The following is a 21,944-nucleotide window of genomic DNA, read 5'->3' as shown; positions in this document are numbered from 1 at the left end:
TACCCCCCAAAGAAAGCCTAATTGGTGGCGGGAAAAACAAGATATAGATCAGTTCATTGTGATAAGTAGTGATAAAGTTATAGGCGAATGAATAGGAGGTGAACATTGCTCGGATGCATAAAGTGAAAACGACTGAGAGCTTAAGTGGTTAAAAAGATTTAGTTCATTTTTAGGAGTAGGAGGATAGATATAATAGTTTATCTCATCAGTTTATTTTCACCTCGGGTTCACGTTAGATCTCAAAACTCTATATGGCATATTATGGATGGATCGCAAAAAAAAAATCAAAAAAAAAATTTGCAGTCATCTGTGGAGAAATAAAGTCACTGTACGGCCGGTCAGGTGCTCATCATATTTACAAACAGAATGATCAGCTGAAAGAGCCACCGTAACGACATCATAGAAGAATGTAATAAAATGATTCAGGAGAAAAAGTTTTATATTCATTATCCTGTTTTCAGCACCAGAAACACTTCCTATAAGTATATATTGCTGTATATTGGTATGTAGCCCCGCCCCTCCAGTGCTGTTTAGACTAGGCCAGGCCTGGGCAAACGTGGCCCTCCAGCTGTTAATGAACTACAAGTCCCACAATGCATTGCAGGAGTTTTACAGCCACAGTCATGACTCAAAGGCAAATGCATTGTGGGACTTGTAGTTCCTTAACAGCTGGACTAGGCTCTTTGGTTATGCAGCCTGCTCCCCTCACTGCACTCTGGGGGGGGGGGGGGATCAGGTGTGTTTCTGCTCAATTTGGAACACACAACAAAAACATTCTGTCATGATGCACCTTGCCAGCAGTAGAGATGTCGCCATCTGGAATATCTCTATTTATTTTTCTATCATGCAGCTAGCCTAGCGCTAGCTACACGATTCCCCGCTCCCTTACACATCCCTCCCACCCTTCCGATCGCCGCCGGCGCGTATCCCCATAAGGAAAGCCCGTTCTGAACAGGATTTCCTTTAGGGTTTCCCCCGTCGCCATGCCAACCATTGTGATGACGTCATTGACGTTGTGGCGTCATCGGGAGTCCCGATCCACCCCTCAGCGCTGCCTGGCACTGGGGTCACTGCGCACGGGGTCTCGGGGGGGGGGGGGGCTCTAACGCGGCGGGTAGCGGCGCATCGGCGATCAGGTTAGACACGCAGCTAGCAAAGTGCTAGCTGCGGGTTTAAAAAAAAAAAGATGAAAATCGGCCCACCAGGGCCTGAGCGGCGCCCTCCAGTGGTAATGGACAAGCTGAGCTCATCATTACCGCCAAGGAAGTTAAGTGTAATTCAGGGTGAGGAAAGAGAGTTTATTATGGGCAAACATTGTTTAAATAATGTATAAATAAATTAATATTGAAAGTGATTGTCTTAATACTGAAGTGGGCAAAAAGTTCTCCAGTTTTTTGGTGGATGGGTCTGTTCACTTACTGTGAAGATATTCTAAAAACTGATGACCAATGAATGAAAATCTGAAAAAAAAAAAGTGCTTTCCGCATCCTCTTGGAGCCTAGGGGACTTTCTTAACCAATCTGACTCGAGTGTGAGGTGCGCTCCCGGCTGTGGATGAGTGTATCCATATTGGGCATGTGCAAACCTTACACACACATGTCCAGTACGCATTTGCTTGTTCACGGCCGGAAGAAACCAATTGAAGTCGTACAGAATTTAAAGAAATTCTGAAGCCAATTTAAAAACTTGTTTTTACCGGTTAAGGAATATGGCCAGTGCTAAAACGCCACATTCCCGCGGCAGAACGAGGGTTTTATACCCCCCAATCCCCAGGCAAAAACCAGGGAGCGCTTATTGGTAGAGGGAGAGCTTTCTGCTGTAGCTCTGCCTCTACCCATCAATCCCCTCTGATCGCTGCCTCTCCCCGCCCCTCTCAGTCTTCTTTCACTGCGAGGGGTGGGGAGAGGCAGCGGTCAGCTGAGGATTGATGCTAATGGAGGCAGAGCCACAATGCTAAACTCTGCCTCCCCAGGCAGCAAAATCCACGACTTTGAAAGTCGTGGATTTTTGCCCCAGGATTTGGGGGGTATAAAACCCTCGTTCTGCCGCAGGAATGTGGCGTTTTAGCACTGCCCATATTCTTTAACCTAAATAACAGGTAAAAACAAGTTTTTAAATTGGCTTCAGACTCTCTTTAATAGGTAGAGGGTCCCTACACTGGATGGGTGGGCTGCAGGAGGATCAGAGAAGGCTATGGACCAGAGGTAAGTAAGTAGCTTTTTTTTTTTTTTTTTTACATTTCAGGTATACTTTAATAGTCATTTGTATGCATACAACTTTCAGATAAATATTCTGAACTAAATCAATAAAACTTCCATTTATTTATCTTCATTAAAACCATGATGCTACAGAATTACATCGACAGGCAACCAGGGAGGTGCAGAGGATGGTGGTTGAAATGTTACGTCACAATGGGCGCATTCCCAAAAAAACCCTCTTGAGAAACCACCTATGGCTCCGTGAAATGTCCAGATGCAACAAAAGCAGTAGGACCCTACATAACCATATTGAAACACAAGTAGTAAATTTAGTTAAAATTTTAGCACATCCGCAGCATCTTGCAATGATTCATGAAACGCTTTATCAGCCTATAAAGCCACAGCCTTCGACAGCATATGGTAAGTATGCCAGAGTTTCACCCTGAGGCTTGAGTATCTGCACAGAAACATAACGAAACGCAGGGGTCTGAAGGCACTACTGAGAAGGAAGCCTTCTTATGCAATCGGCAAATCTGTCTGCCTCCGCTCTGGCTGAATCCTGCTGAAACATATGTAGTGAGAATGTATTGACAAGTTACTTTCAAGGTCACGGTTACATACTTTATGGCTATCCATACTAAGAAAAGCAAAAGTCAAAGATGGTTTTGACAGAGGAAAAGGTCATTTGGAGATTGGCTTTCACTAGGAATAAAACTATCCATACTTTACATGATTTTCATACAGCTACGTTAAGCTGACAGATGCCTTCCGATGTTACACAAGTTCTCCCGTAGAAAACAACTTTAGAAAAACACCCATAAAAGATAATAGATCTCAAACAACCCACGCTTTAAGTGAGAATAACTCTTCATGATGTACTTTTTCTGAAACAAAAGCCATTTTTGTATTTTTGGGGGCGGAAAAGCAAAATCTGCAACACAATCCCCATTATTACGGCTGTTAAAAGCAAAAAAGCTTCCAGTGAGCATTACCAAACACCGTGTTATAGTGTGTGCGCAAGGAAGAACAGAACATCATCAGGCAATAAAATGCATGACTATATATTGTGCATATTATTGACGAAGCTGTTTTTTTTATTATTACGTACTTTCACAATTTTCAAGCTTTTTCAAGGTGTGAAGGCAAAGTGTAAGATTATTGTCAAAGCACAGCAATGAAAATAAGTCAAGCCTCCAAGAGTGAAGAGCAACCAGCGCAATGTAAGATATAAGTATATTGGTAGTGTTGCCCAAACAAGCATCTGTTCAAAACTCAGAAGGCTATGAAATTCAAACAATCCTGAAGCCAATTATAGCAGAAAATGAGAAGGTTGTTAAGGATCTAACATCACCAATCCAGACTCCATGAAGATACTTTGTGTGCTTCTATAACCTTTCTAGTCTTCGGGGTGTCCGGGCTCAAGAAAACATAGTTTTGAACTGGATTCTCTGTTTACGACTAAACCACTGACTGGACAGGGTATCCTGGCCAATCTTTGGTATACCTATAAAATCAAATCAGCAAATCATAAGATGTTTATCCCTCTGAAGGGCCATCAATAAGGTTATAAAAGAAGAGGAATATCCCCAAAATATTCCTCAAAATGGCATCAGGAATGTGGACACTGTAGCAATCCTTCATTTAGTGCAGTCTACTGATTGAGTCCCATTACAAATAACTAAATGGTCTGTGGAGCCCTTTAGGAAAGCTTATAAACGATATAAAAATTAGCTAAACGTTACCAAGTATATAAACGATTGATCAAACCACGTAGATCTGACACTACGCCCATTGTTCTGGCAGTAGTATAGAATTTAACTAAATGGTGTGTTGTGTTTAAATATGAATACGGTAATTTAACGACTGAGGTGGTCCATGGAACCAGAAGGACCCAACCCAAGAAGGACTTATTCATACTCAACCTAAACCCTTTGGATCAACCACAGATCCCCCCCCCCCCCTCATCAAAAAAAGGATAAGGCACAAAAAAATTCCCTCACACATCACCTATCTAAAACCATGTTTTCTAAACCAATTAACTGATATTCATGAAGAAACCGACTAACCAAAATCTGAATGACAACACAATTTAGTGGTTGGTATTGGTGACTGCTCTTTGTCCCGTGCCTTTTACGTAAACCTCCTTTCAGAAATAATGAAATAAGGTAAGACTCCAGGCTGAACATACAGCAAAGCCCAGATGAAGGGCAGCCAGGACTCTAAAGAAGTGATTAGCTAATTAAGATTTATTTCCCATTTCCACTAAACCCTTCCAGACAGAATTTATGCACTGCTTCTACAGAACAAGAAAATGATAGGATTCTAAACCTGTCAACTATTTTAGACAGCAGACTTTGATGCACAGTAGCCAAAGAAAAACATTTACAGATACTAGTAACTGGGTGTCTGCTGAACCTGCTTTCACTGAATTTTTTGGTTACAACCTTCTCCTACTATTATGTGAAGGAAGCATTAAACTTAGTCGCTCAAAAATGACCACATGTAATGTACTTATATTCTCAGTTCGCATTGCCCAAAACATAAACCTGCCCCTACCTCCCCCAAGCCATCTCTGATAAGATGTAACATATGGTTAAAACAGAGGTCAAAAGAGACCCACTGATCCTTGCGGCAGTACTAGAGTGCCTTACATTACAGGCTCTGGCATGCACATACTTTTTCACCAATGGTCCTCTTGAAATTTAAACTTAACTAAGAAGGATATTGATCTTTCCTTTTAAAATAATTCCAGTTACCTGACTCTCCTGCTGATCCTGTCTCTCTAATACTTTTAGCCACAGCCCTGGAACAAGCATGCAGATCAGACTGGATTAGCTGCAAGCTTGTTTCAGGTGTGTGATTCAGCCACTACTGCAGAGATCAGCAGGACTGCCAGGCAACTGGTATTGTTCAAGAGGAAACATCCAAATCCCTCTCAGTTTAGGTGCACTTTAAGTCGATTTTGATTTAATTTTGGCTTTAGTTGGGCTTAAAGGATACCCGAACTGACATGTGACATGATGAGATAGACATGTGTATGTACAGTGCCTAGCACACAAATAACTATGCTGTGTTCCTTTTTTTCTTTCTCTTCCTAAAAGAGTTAAATATTAGGTATGTAAGTGGCTGACTCAGTCCTGACTCAGGACAGGAAGTGACTACAGTGTGACCCTCACTGATAAGAAATTCCCCTTTTTTACCTCATTCCTGCTCTCAGAAGCCATTTTCTGCTAGGAAAGTGTTTTATAGTTGTAATTTCTTATCAGTAAGGGTCACACTGTAGTCACTTCCTGTTCTGAGTCGGGACTGAGTCAGCCACTTACATACCTGATATTTAACTCTTTCAGGCAGAGAAAGAAAAAAAGGAACACAGCATAGTTATTTGTGTGCTAGGCACTGTTCATACACAAGTCTATCTCATGTCACATGTCAGTTCGGGTATCCTTTAAACTCCCTCTCTTTTTTTTTTTATATAAAAAAAAAAATAAAAACACACAAAGCTAACCAGTAATGACTTGTATTGCTGGATGACCATATTGTACAGTGTTTTGAACTTCTCATGTATCTATGTTCCCCAAAATTTGTTTTGTATATGTACAGCGCTATGGAAGATGATGGCACTGCATACCTGCAAAAAACGCGCCGGGAAATTTGGGCACAGGGCAAAGCCGAACAATGACTCACCCTGCTTCTGCAAAAAATTCTGGTGGCGTTTCTATCCCCTCTCCAGACTGCCATGAACACAGGGGGAAAGATGTAATTCGGCTGCCAGCTATTGCTGGAGGGCGAATTATGCTGTTTTTATCGTAATTTTGGCTCCGCCTTTTGACGACGCCCAAATTACTGTGTGAGCATCACTATAGTCGTAATTCATTTTTACAGCCTATGGGGGCGCATGGTGTGCCCACATTTCGCTACTCCATTTTGCGCTGTCTTGGTTGGTGCTATATAAATAAAAAATAATAATAATGACTACATTTGCAATAACCCGAATCTCCTGTATGGAACTAATAACACAATAGTAATAACTGTCCCAAAATAGCCATGTGTTGGTTTCTTGTACTCAATCACTTTGATGGCAACATCTTCCTTGTCTTATTTCCTGCCTGAGCTAAAGGCTGATAAGAGTGTAACTGGCCTGCTGCAGAAAAGGAACAGCCATAAAACTGTCATATAAAACCTTTCCAGTATTACGGACAGCATCTCCATTATTGGAAAAGTTTATTACCGTTCCCTCTGCTGAAGTAGACAGGAGATAAAATCTGTTATCAACAAATCCCTAATGCAGAACATAATTCAGTCTTTGGGGGGGGGGTTCTTAAGCTTAATATACATGCTATACATAGGATAGTATGTGGCTAGCTGCCCCTCAATGACGTTTAAAAGTCCAGCATAAGAGTCAAAATAATCTTGACTGAATCACGGTATCAACTTCCTAGGACCAGTAATTATATAGGCGGATGCCCTTTAAAGTAAAAAAACAGAATTTGCCATAAATATTTCTGTGCTAAATGTTCTAGATCTTAACCACTCTTCTAGAAATGTGATACAATCCCCTTTCCTTCTAACGCAGTTCATATTCTTTTTGTCCTTTCCAAAGACCTAATGATAAAAAGCTAATTTTCCAGCTTTTAAACTGCCCTTGAACATCCTGTATGTACTGTATACAAGTCATCTCTAAGCCCCCTTTTTTTAACGCTGAATAAGCCCAGTTTATCTAAAATTCTGGACATGATCCCCTCACTTGGGGATTAGAAGGGAAAGCATGGGTAATCAAAAATCATTTGAAAATATAGATTTTGCCTACTTTCAAGAAAGGTAACAATCAGGATTGTAACCACCATAGAGACCTCTCACTCTGAATGAACCAGGAAAAATCAATGCAAGAATACTTGAGAGCATGCCAAGATCCAACAATGAACATTCTTGAAGTAACATTGTGTACTCTTTGGCTGTATGGGATTGTGCAAGACTAAAGCTTCCAACAAATAGTTGAAAAGGTGATCACATGCAGTAAAGAACTCACCAAGGCCTTTTGGATTGATGCCACTACTGTCAGCAGGATTTACAACCCAGTAGTAATATTTCAACGTGTGCATCAACTGTAATACTGTTCCCACCCTCCGGATGGTGGTATAAATCGTGGCAGTGCCGATGAACTCAGCTGACAGATAGGTGTACAACGAGAGCTGCACCTGAAACACAAACAGATCATTTTAAAGATGCAACATGTCAGCAAAAGGCCAGGCAGGCATGTATATTTTTTTTAAAACAATTTATTGAAACATGTACATTGATATATAGCCTGTATTTACATATACAGAGAAATACAGAATACACTACTTTACATTGTAAACATGGTTTTATAAACTGCAGTGTAGCACATACCTATATATAGTTAGCAAACCAAAGTAGTGACGCAACTTGTGCAGCATCGGGGCCTGAACTGTCTCTCAGGAGATCTATTCTGAGACCTGCCGGGGAAAGCCATCTACAGTGTATATGTTACGGCCAGAACCCAAGTTTGGCCACTTCGGGTTCTGGGCAGTCAATGTGCGAAGTGGCCGCAGCCAACGTCTGAAATGAGCCAAATCCTGGAGGCTCCGATAATTTTCCCCGGCGCTGGCTTCGCCCCCTGCCTCCCTGCTATCAGCTTTCAGTTAGCCGGAGACACACGAGTCCCCCCCCCCCCCCTGCCCCGAGTCAGTCGTGGCTGCAGGAAAGCAGAGCGGGGAGCGCTGCAGACATTGCTTCTGTCAGCACCCGCTCTGCAGGGACGAACACATTCCTGCTTTCCTGCCTCTGCCTTCCTGCAGCCACGAACGACTCTGGGGGGGACGCATGTGTCCCCCGGCTGTCAGAAGCCGATAGCAGGGAGGCAGGGGGCGGAACCAGCGCTGGGGAAAATGATCGGAGCCGCCAGGATTCGGCTCATTTCGGACATTGGCCGCAGCACCGCGGCCACTTCGCACATTGACCATCCAGAACCCGAAGTGGCCAGCCACAACGCGAAGTGGCCAAACTTCGGGTTCTGGCCGTAACATATATAAAGCTTAAGAGTATAGTCTCTTCATTACTAACAGGTCACAGTGCACATCTCTGCAAGGCAGTAAATTAAAACAATAACTATCATGATTGAAAAACACTTTATATAGAGGTGCTCACTCTAGCACAGCCAAACCATTTAGGCACTTTGATCAAATTAACCTGAGGAAGCGGGCAAGATCACGCAAAACGCGTTGTCCTTTTTAGTGCTTGTATAAAAACCTTTTTTCGACTAACCTTGACCTTGTTCGTCAGGAGAGGCAAGACCAACACTGTTAAACGGTTTTTAAGTGATTTGTATATATATCAGGCGCCTCAGACAGCATCTTTACTGAACACTTTTAGATAGCCAGATCCAAGACTGTGGTTTCTTGTAAGTTGGTCATACACTAACAGACCTGGGCTATCACACAGCACCATAAGCTGCTATATCAGAGCACTGCCACAACTATGTTTTTACTTTGGATTGTAAGCTTGTAAGGGCAGGGCTCTCTCCCATTTTGTGTCTTAAAAATTATTATATATTTTATTCATCATGTTACTTTTATCACTGTCATCTCCAATTCTATATTTTGTATCATTTTTGTATTTTGTCACCAAATATGTATCTTGCATATTGGTGTACACTATTGTCTGTATTATGTACCCCATGTTTGTTTCTTAATTTGTACAGCGCCACAGAATATGTGCACGCTGCTTTGGTACGGGCCTCCTCAGCCTAATTTCCCCCTTCACCACCACCAACAACCTCCACGCTTCCACTCTTGGTTGGCAAAAGAACAGGCATCCTTGATCGATATATTGGGTGAAAATCGAATCATGAGTAGTCTAGATTTTCTAGTATTTAATTCTAGTCTAGATTTTTGGTTGATTTCATCTATTTGAATGTCTCTTAACAACATTTTTTCTAGTGCATGGCTAGCTTTAGAGGCAATTGAAAGTTTCTGTGCACCACTATAGCACATTATTATGGAGGATAAACCTCTTCTCACATAAGGCAGATAGTGAAATCAATGCCCTGCTTCTGATCAGCTGATTCCTCCTGGCTGACCTGAGTGGAGTTGACCCGTTTGTTTTCTGCAATCACTGAGTCGAGCATGACAGTTGCTTTAACGTACTGGAAGAAAATCTGTAGTGAGAGGGACATGGAAAGCTGGCAACGCTCCTAAACATGTTAGTTTCTTGGCTGTCATGGTGATTCTCTCTCTCTAATACTTTCTGAATCACTTACCCAAAGCAAGAACACTGATCAGACATTCCTGCTCTGCGCTGGGAGCATGAAGATTACAGACTCAAAGTCATTAAAGTCACAATATAAGCATGATAGACTAGAGGCAGTGGTTTTGTTTTTTTAAAAAAAGGTGGATTTAGTACTCTTCTAAAAAAAAAAAAAGATTTTAACTTACCTGGGGCTTCTTATAGCACCTGGAGTACTCTTGACACCGGCCCAAGTCCCTCCGGCCAGCAGCGGTGACCCCCGCTAAGCTGGCCGCCACGTGTCTCCTCATCGCGGTCCCGTGGCCGAGAGCATTCTGTGTGCGCAATATGCAAAGTATGCGCAGTCGCTCTTGGCTGCCAAGCATGTGCAGTAGCCGCTGGCTGGCGGCGACCGGCCAGCTTTGCCGGGGACACCGCTGCTGGCTGGAGGGACTTGGACCAGCATCTTGGGCACAGGAGGACTCCAGGGGGCTGCAGGAAGCCCCAGGTAAGTTAAAATCCTTTTTTTTAGGTTGACTTAAATCTCCCTTTAACATTTCTTCCAGGGTGTGTTACTTGTTTGCAGTTATGTGCCAGTGAACTTACGCTCACTGATCTAAATTTGCTAAATTGTACCCACATAGTCAAGTGATAAAAAGCAAAAAATAAGCTTACACATCCAGCTTAAAGTGGACCCAAATTAAAAATACAAGATTTCAGAAATAAAATATATTTTCTAAATTATAATAATAAATAGCAGCCTTTTTTCAGCTGCATGATGACAAATATAAAATATTATACATTTATTGGAGGAACCCCTCCCTTCCTTTCATATTGCCGGGACAGAATCCAGCAGACTGGTGGAGTAGGTGGTGTCCGGCAATGGAGGAATTGCTAATGGCTGCCCCCTGTAAAACCCTAGTTATGAAAAGAGAAGGGTGAAAAGCATGCACTGAAATGCTCATAGGCTTGAAGGAGTGTTTATCTGTGTATGTGTCAGAGTGGTGCAACTAAATATTTTGAATTAAAAAAATTGTTTGGTTTGGGTCCGCTTTAACACCCATAACAAGAATAGCCCCCCCCCCAAAAAAAAAACTGATCTGAAGTATTGTCTCATGTATCGTAGAAAGGGAAGGTTAGTAGTTGGAGCCCTCCACAGCTCTGGGCCCCTCTAGTTATGCCCCTGCTAGCAAATATATGCCTGCTGGGCACAGCACCATTTAGTCACCAGGAATGGATAGGGAAATCATAAGATAGGTGGGTAGGCAAGGAATGTGGGTGATGGCTGGTGGTACTACATGTGCTAAGGCATAGAGTGTGGGCAGGTGAGACATGTGAAAAGGGTAGAGGAGAACAGAGGCGTTGATGAGAGAGAAGAGTAGGGGTGAAAGACAAGGAAGGAGTATGAGAAAACTGTAGGTAGGCTTCAGATGAGGAAGAATGGGGTGTGGCAGGATAGATCAGGAGTTGGAGTACAGGTGGAAGTAGGGAGAGGTGGCTGGGATGGGGTGGGAGAACATATGAAGGATCGGTAGGAAAGTGGGGATCTGATCAGATGACTCAGCAGGGATGAAAGATAGATGCAAGGCCAGAGTAAAGGGATGGGGTGACAGGAAGGGGGTCGAGGTGTAATCAAAAGGATTCATGCTGGGAGTTGTGTACAGGGAGGTTGGGTCTTAAAAGATTTCACAGAGGTGTAGGAGGTCAGATAAGGGAATAACGAATGGGATTATAGGATGGTGTCATGAGGGGTGGTATGTGGGTGAAAAGATAGATCATGGGATGGTGAGGGTCAGAAGAAATGACTCAGTGGAGCAGGAAGATAACAGAAAATAGGTGAGGGTGAAGATAGGTGGCATGGGAAGTGAAAGAATAGATTAGCTGTATGAGTATAGATAGGGGTCAGGAGATGGGTAGGAGAATTGAAGATATTAGGTAAATAGATGGAGCTCAGGAGTGGTAAGGGGTGAGAGTAGAAGAGGTTCAGAAGAGGTGCATTGGGTGTTGAAAGGATACATGAGGGGTGAAAGGGTAGGTGTGGGTCAGAAGTAGTGACTTAAAGGGGTAGGAGGATTGTTAAGGGGCAAGGCTGGATTTATACTTTTTTCGCGCCTAGGCCATGTATATTGGGGCCCCCCTTCCAAGTGCAACAGTGACCCTCCTATTCAATGTGCAGCCCCCTCTTCCATGTGTATCATCACAATACTGTAGCCCCTCTCTTTCATGTAAAGCTCTCTTGGACATCAGCTTCCCTTTTCATGTGTTGCTCCCAATTTGCAGACTTTTCTTTCATAGCAACTCCTCATGTCCAGGTTCCCTCTGCACTGCAGCCGCCTAAGGCCTGGGCCTTGGTGGCCTTTCCTGAAATCCAGCCCTCTTCAGGGTTGGGGTTATAAACATGCTTCAGGAGGGGTGTTATAAAGTGCAGTTACAGTTTGGCATTAATAGGTCTTTCCACAAAAGTTTAGTCTTTTTACAATTCTGCTGAAATGGCTCACTTCATGGCTCTCCTCCCAACAGCTCTCCAGCTAAAGTGTGTCACTATGACAAGGGTATTTTTAATGGTCTTCTTTGAAACAAACACATCCTTAAAAAAGTGAATTAAGGCCAATGTCACACAGACAATAAAATGCCAGTGATGAATCACAGCTACATATTCACTTATTGCCAGCAATGTACTACTGCAAGTACTATTCAACAGGGAGCAATAGTCGCAAGTCGCCAGCTTCAAAACACAATTAATAGGGAGATTCATTGCCATCTCTGCATATATAAAATTATTTGTAGCATAAAATCACTGGGAATAAGCAAAGTGAAGCAGCAATTTATTGCCGGCATTGTCTCTCTGACATGGGCCTAAATGACACAAGGAGACGGCATGTGACACTGATCAGCCAATGAGGTGCTGCCATCCTCTGAGGAGAATTTAGATAGGAAATGTGTGCAGATATACAATACAAGTGTTACATCAGAAAGAAGGCTTGCTTGTTACCTTTGCTGGCGTGTGGATCCAGATGGCAGGGTTGAAGAGAATATGATCACAAAGCTGCTTCAGTAAAGGCGCCCCATGTGACAAGCCGTCCAGGTATTTTGCAAATGACAGAAACTGCTCCAAAACCGCTCTAGTAATGTGAACCCTGGAGGACTACAACAAAATGGCAGACAATCAAACCATTAGAATGGAATACAAACGTCTCTTTGCTACATACAGGGATGTGTATCTCTTCTACATCAAAGTGGACTCAAAATAAGGGCAATGAAGGCTGAATGAAAGCTTGTTTACACTTGATGGTGACAGATGTCTGTCTACATACAGGAGAAGTTGGGGACAACAGCAATCTATTTCTGGCATCCTGGTACATAGGGATGGCCCTGATGAGGATAACTCATGGAGAAGCATGTGGTCAGTTTGATCATGATCAGGACCAGCAAATCAGAACCTTACAAATTATCAGCTTATCAAACTGGTCACATGCTTCCCCATGAGTTCTCCCAAGCATTGCCATCCCTACTGGTAAGTTCAGCTAATGTGGAGGCAGAAAAATAACACCATTTGGAAAAAAACATTCTGTGAAGATTGCTCAGTAGTGGGTTCTAAAACAACTTCATACTAAGTTGATTTTTTAAAAAGAAAACCTGTAATGAGAAAACGTTCCAGGGGGGGGGGGGGGGGGGGTTACCTCGGGTGGGGGAAGCCTCCGGATCCTATGGAGGCGTCCCCTGTCCTCCTGTGTCCCACGGCGGCGAAAAAGCTCCTGGAACGGCAGGGATGTAAATATTTACCTTTCCGGCTCCAGCGCAGGCGCAGTATCGGCTCTTCGCTCGGAGATAGGTGGAAATAGCAGATTGCTGTAGCCGCTCTACTGCGCAGGAGCAAGTCTCCTGCGGCTGCGCAGTAGAACGGACCCGACAGAGGTCGGCTATTTCCGCCTATCTCCACGCTGAGTGCCTCAGCAGTACCCCCGCTGGAGCCGGGAAGGTAAACAAATCAACGAGTATCAGGCTTGTCGAGGGAGGATTGCAATAGACTTCGGGGGAGCCAGCGCTGGATTGCCTGCAGCTACAGTGGAGGGGGAAGCCTCATTGAGACCCTGAGGCTTCCCCCTATCGAGGTGAGTACCACCCAGGGGAACTTGTTTAGTCACAGGTTCTCTTTAACCTTCCTGGCGGTAAGCCCGAGCTGAGCTCGGGGTAAGCCGCCGGAAGGCACTGCTCAGGCCCCGCTGGGCCGATTTGCATAATTTTTTTTTTGCTGCACGCAGCTAGCACTTTGCTAGCTGCGTGCAGTGCCCGATCGCCGCCGCTACCCGCCGATTCGCCGCTATCCGTCGCGCCGCAGCCGCCCCCCCAGACCCCGTGCGCTGCCTGGCCAATCAGTGCCAGGCAGCTCTATGGGGTGGATCGGAATCCCCTTTGACGTCACGACGTCGATGACGTCGGTGACGTCATCCCGCCCCGTCGCCATGGCGACGGGGGAAGCCCTCCGGGAGATCCCGTTCTTTGAACGGGATCTCCGGATCTCCGATCGCCGGCGGCGATCGGAGGGGCTGGGGGGATGCCGCTGAGCAGCGGCTATCATGTAGCGAGACTTTGTCTCGCTACATGAAAAAAAAAAAAAAAAAAAATTTAAAAAAAAAGATTTGCTGCCCCCTGGCGATTTTTTTGCAAACCGCCAGGAGGGTTAAGGAAACAAAGACTCTTCTCATTTGTTTACAAAGGGGGCTATTCAGTCACTTATAGGCTGCAGCTTATCAAATTATCAAAGAACTACCAGGACTGAAGATATCTGAGCCTCTACATGAAATCTGCTATGCTGAGGTGGGCTGGTTATAGAGAGGGGTGCTGCACACATCAATTCAGTTCTGTTATTACCAAAGGCAACATATTTTTAAACAGTTTGTTTTGGTTAGTTTTAAAGGCCCACTCCAGTAAAAAAAGTAAGCAGTTAAATCTAACAACACCGACAGGTTTTGGACTATTCCATCTCCTCATGGCGGATTCTCAGGGTTTACTTTGTTTTCAGAAGCATCTCCTGAATGGCGATTTAGATGCAAATATAGTAAGATATCAGCCAGCCTCCCTACTCACGTTCACACTATTTTGTTAGTTAGATTTAGCAACATTCAGGAAATGCTTTTGAAAACAAAGAAAACCCTGCGAGTCCCCCCTGAGCAGATGGAATTGTCCAAAATCTGTCGGTTCTGTCAGATCATAGCTGCTTACCTTTTTTTTTTATTTATTTATTTTCTGGAATGGTCTTCACACAATTCAGCTCTTCTTTGGGAATGTAGGACCTGAAAAGCCTCTTCTCAGCTCCCAACAAGCAAAGAAAGTACTGTACTTGTCACATACATGTATGCACTAGGTCAGGATCAATGTTTTAGTGCATATTGTGCTGAATACATCATAAATTGGAAGGCATCACATTTAGTACATTCTGTTTTTTACCTGGCAATATGGGTGTATTATGCTGATTTATGCTGATATATATTTACATAGAAAGAGGGACAAATGAGGAGGAAAGTGGGATAGAGGGACAGGGCTCCAAAAGAGGGACTGTCCCTCCAAAAGAGGGTCAGTTGGGAGCTATGCTGACCACTGTGAGCCAATCAGTGATCAGGAAGGAAAAATAAAAAAGGCTCCCGTTCGAAATAAGTTAAAGAAAAAACATCTTTGTTACAGCGGATACAAATCCTGCAATAAACCTGCAGTGTTTCTACTTCCTACTTTCATGGAAGCAGACATAGGGTTAACATCCTTTGTTTACAAATTATGTGCTCTGCCAAGGCAGCCAGCTGACACAGCTGAGAGATCAAATTACGATTGTGATTAGTCACAGATGAGGGGGAATTCGACAGGGCTAAACTCTCTAAATACATACAGGGTGGATTTCTCTATGTTGTTCTCCTGTCCAGTGCAAGAGTTCAGGCCCACTGTAACAGCACTGTGCTCCCAACAGCAAGCAGGAAGGCTGGAACAAATGGGGAGACCATGATCTGTTCATGCTTGTGGCTCTGTTAGGTTTCTTTCCAAAGTTATAGCATAATGGAGACTAAGCCCATTTACTAAGCACTGCTGGATTCAGATTATACTGAGAAAACTCTTCACTAATGTGATCAGTAATCCACTGCTCAGCCTGTTATCAGCGGTAATACTGCTGTACTAACCCTTTGTGCCGGGTTACTTAACACACTGGGGCTCATGAAAATCACTTAAAGCGAAGGCCTGGCTGTAGAGCCAGCTGAATGCTGTAAAGTGACTGGAGTGTATACATAGAGACAACGTAACAATACACAATGCAGAGGAAACCTGTAAGCTGGAGATGGAGAATGTATGCCTGCATTCCATGCATAGAACATTTTACCTTTTCCAAGAGGTAGCCGATGACTAGAAAGCCTTTTCCTCCCAGCATCTGTTCCTGCATGGCCACAGAACTCTTCAGCAGCTCCACCAAGAAAGCCAACAGGGTGGCACTAAAATAATCCCAAACAGATAAATAATATAAATGTCAGGCAAAAAAATCAAACACAGCCATCATAAAACACTGCATTTGCTATAGATTAAATGTAATGCTTAAAAACAGACGTGTAGTTACAAATGATCAGGTCACATAGCAAAACCTCTATGAAGCTAACAACTAGAGAATTATTATTATTATTTTTTTATAAAGCGCCAACATATTCCGTGGCGCTGTACAATGTAAGAAAATGAAGAAAACAAAACAAGGGATGCATAATGAGACAGACAATGATGTACATCAAATATGAACACTGATACAAAATACAGAACTGCTGATTACAATTGCAAATTTAACATGATGATTAAAATGTATAAATGTCTAACAGACTGCAAGCAATTAAATTAATAACATTCCATGACACAAAAGAATGAGAGCCCTGCCCTTGTGAGCTTACAATCTAAAGGAATGGGGTGGAAACAAGAGGTGGGGGAAGTATACATAATATGTACAGGCAGTGCGTAATTAGTTTATTTAGTGGGTGCATGGCCTAAGCTATCGGAGAAGGTGGGTTTTGAGGGAGCGTTTAAAGATTTTAAAGGTGGGAGAGTGGCGGACGTGCTGTGGAAGGGCATTCCAGAGGAGGGGTGAGGCACGTGAGAAGTCTTGTACACGTGAATGTGAGGAGGTAATTGTAGAAGAGGATAAAAGAAGCTCGTGTGCAGATCTGAGAATATAGAGAATCCATCTGATCTAGTAAATGGTCCTGCAGCAGACTTCGCATTAACTGACCCATAAGGCTCTTTCATACAGGAAGCTGAAGATGGTTGACAGGCTCCTTCCTGCTTCCTCCCGAATGGCGCTCACGGACAGCAGATGTTACACTCAATTGCCCAACAAGCGAGCAGTCCAGCCTCACATCTGAAAGGAGCCTTAGGGCCAGACCACACTTAGGGCCTTACCACACTGCCGTGGCGGATGGGCACACTGATGCACTATGCAGCAGTGTGTTGTCACAAAGCACTACTGCAAGCAATTAGAGCGCAATGCAGACTTGTCCCATCCACCTTCATCAAAAGGAGCAGCACTGCAATGGAGAGCCATGCATGCACCATGCATTTGAGTATAATACACGGCCGCCTGCGTGGCTGTGCAAAGCGTGGTGTGCTCAGGCTATAAAGCACAACCTGAAGTGTAATATATCTGTACACAGAGACACTGGATTTCTACAGGAAAAAAAACAAACCACCATCTAGAATCACCTTCTCTCAGGGCTCGTTTCCACTATTGCGGTGCAGAATCGCCTGGATTCCACCGCTGATGAAATCGCATGCGATTCCGCATGCGTTTTTTGCCGCGAATTCGCATAGGTGAGGGTATATGCGATTTTAACCATGTCACTACCTGTGTGAATTTACATTGGTACCTATGCGAATTCGCATGCGAATTCGCGGCAAAAAACGCATGGGGAAAACGCATGCGATTTCCCTATTAAATACATTGTGTGCGATTCGCCTGCATTCCACACGCAGGCGAATTCTGCAGGGTGTTCCGTGCAGATTTTCTCCGCACAATAAAACGCTCCCGCAGACGCATAAGTGGAAACAGGCCCATTCACTTATATTGTCTATGCGAATCCGCATACGCAAGACGCATGCGGATTCGCGATAGTGGAAACGGGGCCTCACTCACAGACTTCTCACGCGCTTCACCGCTCTTCTGGAATGCTCTTCCAAAGAACGTCTGTCACTCTCCAACCTTTGATATCTTTAAACGCTCCCTCAAAACTCACTTTTTCCAACAAGCATATGCTCTCTAACTTAGTCTATTCCCCCTTCAACCTCTTGCTAAGTTGTACTCCTTACTAGATGACCTAAAAACATACTGCCTGTATAAATACTGCATACTTCCCCACCTCTTGCCCCCCCAATCCTTTATATTGTAAGCTCACAAGAGTAGGGCTCTCTTACCCTTTTGTGTCTTGGAATTTGTTAGTTTTGTAGCTTGCAATCTGTTATACATTTTATTCATCATATTACATTTGCCACTGTAATCGGCAATGCTGTATTTTGTACCAGCGTCCATAATTTGGTGTATATCATTGACTGCATCATTATGCACCTCACGTTGGTTTCTCTTACTTTATACACAGCTACAGAATATGCTGGCGTGTTATAAATCAATAACAATAATAAAAAAACAAAAAGATCATGTTTGGTTCTCATTTCATCGGCTGAAAATGTAGAGATGGAAATTTCCTCAAAGAGATTTCTGATAACACATTTTATCAATACAAGCTCAGCTGCGGGACCTTTACATGGCTAATGTGGTCATCACTCTACCCAAACAGGTTCCAGTCCTAAAAGGAAAACTGCCCCCCCCCCCAAAAAAAAAACAACAGCAGTGGCATAACTGGCACCGGCCAGTATTGACTATAAACGGATAGTAGAGGATTTACACTGAGCCCCCTTTTTAACATCAGTTAAAGCAGAAAAAAAAATGTTCAATGCTGTCAGCAAAGAGCTGCAGATACAGCATCTGCACCACATGAATGTATAGAATATATAAGCAGTGCAGAGCAATAGGCTATTAATGACAAAATAACATTCCATAATTACCATTTATGGTCAGCAGGTGACAAACAAAAGGGTACAAAAAGCCAACAGATTCTCAAGGACAATTTATAAATTGTTTCCACGAAATCAGATTATCTTATACAGCAGGTTTACTCACGCAGGAGGGAACAACACTTATCCAATCCACTCTCCTCATGGAGCTAAAGCAATTTGTAAATGCTCAAGCAACAGGCCAGATGAAACCATCCAGAGCAGCATAAGGTTCACTTTGAAAACAGAACACCTTCTAATCAGAAGGCTGTAAATGCTTATTCAGAATCAGCATGTTATGTTTCGAAGCCATACAGAACCCCTTCATCAAGAAACAGTAGGGCTGTGTTAACAGGAAATCTGACTGGAGGAGAGCAGTTATCCACAGGAGCCAGAGTACTTGTTTTATTTAACAAGGGAAATATCAATGCTCTGAACTACTGCTCCACTTTTTCTTTAGTTTTGACTGGCTCAATGAATGCTGAGTAAGCACTACAAGTATCATTTTTGTACAGGAGATGTGATGAAGACCATTTAACACTGGAAAGACACAACAGCCCCTCAGTGCCCCCCAAAAGAAAATTTGATCAGATTGTGGTGCTGAATTTTTAACCCATTCGCGTTCAGTCGTTTTCACTTGAGAAATGTTCATCTCCCATTCATTAGCCTATAACTTTATCACTACTTATCACAATGAACTGATCTATATCTTGTTTTTTCCGCCACCAATTAGGCTTTCTTTGGGGGGTACATTTTGCTAAGAGCCACTTTACTGTAAACGCATTTTAACAGGAAGAATAAGAAAAAAACGGAAAAAATCATTATTTCTCAGTTTTCAGCCATTATAGTTTTAAAATAATACATGCCTCCATAATTAAAAGTCACGTATTGTATTTGCCCATATGTCCCGGTTATTACACCGTTAAAATTATGTCCCTATCACAATGTATGGCGATAATATTTTATTCGGAAATAAAGGTGCATTTTTTCCGTTTTGCATCTATCACTATTTACAAGTTTAAAATAAAAAAATATAGAAATATATCATCTTTACATTGATATTTAAAAAGTTTAGACCCTTAGGTAAATATTTACATGTTTTTTTTTATTGTAATGGTTTTTTATTTTTATATTAAACATTTTATTTGGGTAGTTTTGGGAGGGTGGGATGTAAACAGTAGGTTTAAAATGTAAATGTGTGTTGATTTTAATTTTTTTTTACTTTTGGTTGTAGTATTACTTTTTGGCCACAAGATGGCGGCCATGAGTTTGTTTACATGACGTCACTAAGCGTAACACACGCTTAGAGCGACGCATGGGGGAGGTAACAGCCAGAAAAGGCGCAGCTTCCGAGAGAAGCTGTTGCTTTTTCAGCGGGTGAGAGGAATCATTGATCGGGCACCATAGCCGATTCACTGATTGCCTGGCTAACGAACCGCGGGCCGGGAGCGTGCGGTAGCGCGCATGGTTCCTGGACGTAGTTTCTACGTCCAGGAACCAAAATAGGTTAATGGTTAAAAGACCAGCACCCCCTCACCATTTCAGATTCATTTTCACATCAGTTGCTGAGGCTCATTCCCTCATCCTCAAGCTTCTTTATCTACCCACCTTGCATCTACAACCACTATCTTCTATACAGTAGGCATGCAAAGACTGGGTCCAGCAAAGTGTTTCCCCTTTTTGCTTTATTGTGTCAAATGCACATATACTGTCTAGTTGAATGCTGTCACACCTCCAATGAACAGAAAGTATTTTGTACCTAGGTTGATGGATATTCTAATAGTACTGTAGTTACATTATCTATGTCTCCAAGAATTCCACTGTTGTCTGTATTGTACGCTCTTCAACACCACGGAAGACGCTGATGTTAAAATATAAGCAAAGTCCACAAAAGGCAAGCAGCAGAAACCCAGACCACAAAAGCCAAGTGGCAGCAGAGGCCTAGTCCACAAAAGCCAAGCCACAGCATAAGCCCAGTCCACAAAAGCCAAGCAGCAGCAGAAGCCCAGCCCACAAAAGCCAAGTGGCAGCAGAGGCCTAGTCCACAAAAGCCAAGCAGCAGCAGAGGCCACAAAAGCCCACAAAAGCCAAGCAGCAGCAGAATCCCAGCCCACAAAAGCAAAGCAGAAGCAGTAGCCCAGTGCACAAAAGCCAATCAGCAGCAGTAGCCCAGCCCACAAAAGCCAATCAGCAGCAGAGGCCTAGTCCACAAAAGCCAAGCAGCAGCAGAATCCCAGCCCACAAAAGCAAAGCAGAAGCAGTAGCCCAGTGCACAAAAGCCAATCAGCAGCAGTAGCCCAGCCCACAAAAGCCAATCAGCAGCAGAGGCTTAGTCCACAAAAGCCAAATGGCAGCAGAAGCTCAGCCCACAAAAGCCAATCAGCAGCAGAAGCCCAGCCCACAAAGCCTTCTGTTGGCTTCTTCACCTGTTTGCATAACACTACATCAGTAAAATACAATTTGTTTAAAAGTAAACTTTTGGACAGCCTACTTCCTAAACTGTAACATGAATTAGAACTGTGTTCTGCGGTTGGCTTTAACAAGAATAAAAAAATGACCAATAACAAGAGTAATTTAACGGATTCCTGCAGAAACACCACCTGCAATCTTTCATGCGCCTTTTCTGCTGTGAATTTTCAATAACTCAGTGTGGCACATTCTGTATGCCATTCCCTTCCACAATGACTCTCCTAAGTATGCAATTTCACAAAGGATTATGAACCATGCGTTCGCTAAGCACTTTAAAGAAGACATTTGCAACAGCACAAAATTCAACATTATACCCCCAATAATCTGTCACTTTGCTGTAACTGTGGCTCTCTCGCTGCTAAGAAGATTATTCAGCCTGAAAGCGAACGAAGCAATTTCCTTGGGGAGAAAAGCAATGAACAAAGTTTATATAAAATGTTTCATAAGCGAACGCCTCAAAGGCCTGGGACAGGCTTGTTATGTCGCTGCTTAGATACTTCACATATAACATTAAAGATGGCCTCGAAAGTATTCCCATTAAACCTACCAGTAGAGCAGCCCAGCTGGGGTGAGGTGCTTTTAAGCATACAAGAAGACAGAGGGCAGGTTTGGTTCAGAATGTACGCTTTATTTGTGAGGGTGCCTGTGAACTACAGAAAGATCCTTTGCCTCTGAGATTGGCTATGTAGACTGACTTTTATATAAATCGTTTAGCTTGTACCCAATACTCAGAACACTTTTCCTTTTATATTGTTAGCAAAATGACACATCAGGAAGTAGTTATGGCAAACTATATCCAACAGGGCTTGGATGCTTTCCTTGCATTGAAGGGCATCCAGGGCTGTAATTACTAGATAATTCTCAGGAGAGTTGATCCAGGGATTTATCTGAATGCAATGTGGAGTCGGGAAGGAATTTTTCCCTTTAAGGCTAATTAGCCCAGGCCCTTTGTAAGGTTTTTTCACCTTCCCC

General features: G+C 43.2%; 1 protein-coding gene across 9 annotated transcripts in view; it reads right to left on the bottom strand.

The window, feature by feature from the left end:
- NBEA (neurobeachin) overlaps positions 1-21,944 on the bottom strand; it is an 866,760-nt gene that overhangs the window by 585,647 nt on the left and 259,169 nt on the right. For all 9 annotated transcript variants that reach the window (XM_068267062.1, XM_068267067.1, XM_068267066.1 and 6 more), the window contains exons 11-13: positions 15,805-15,913; positions 12,433-12,585; positions 7,225-7,393 (exon numbers count right to left, since the gene is read on the bottom strand). In XM_068267062.1, coding sequence (XP_068123163.1) covers positions 7,225-7,393; positions 12,433-12,585; positions 15,805-15,913 — 431 coding nt within the window. The remainder of the gene's footprint in view (positions 1-7,224; positions 7,394-12,432; positions 12,586-15,804; positions 15,914-21,944) is intronic.

The sequence above is a fragment of the Hyperolius riggenbachi genome, chromosome 2 (assembly GCF_040937935.1).
Source record: "Hyperolius riggenbachi isolate aHypRig1 chromosome 2, aHypRig1.pri, whole genome shotgun sequence".
Classification (NCBI taxonomy): Eukaryota; Metazoa; Chordata; class Amphibia; order Anura; family Hyperoliidae; genus Hyperolius; species Hyperolius riggenbachi.
Note: the sequence above shows the minus strand (reverse complement) of the source record. Positions and strands in the feature narration are given on the sequence as shown.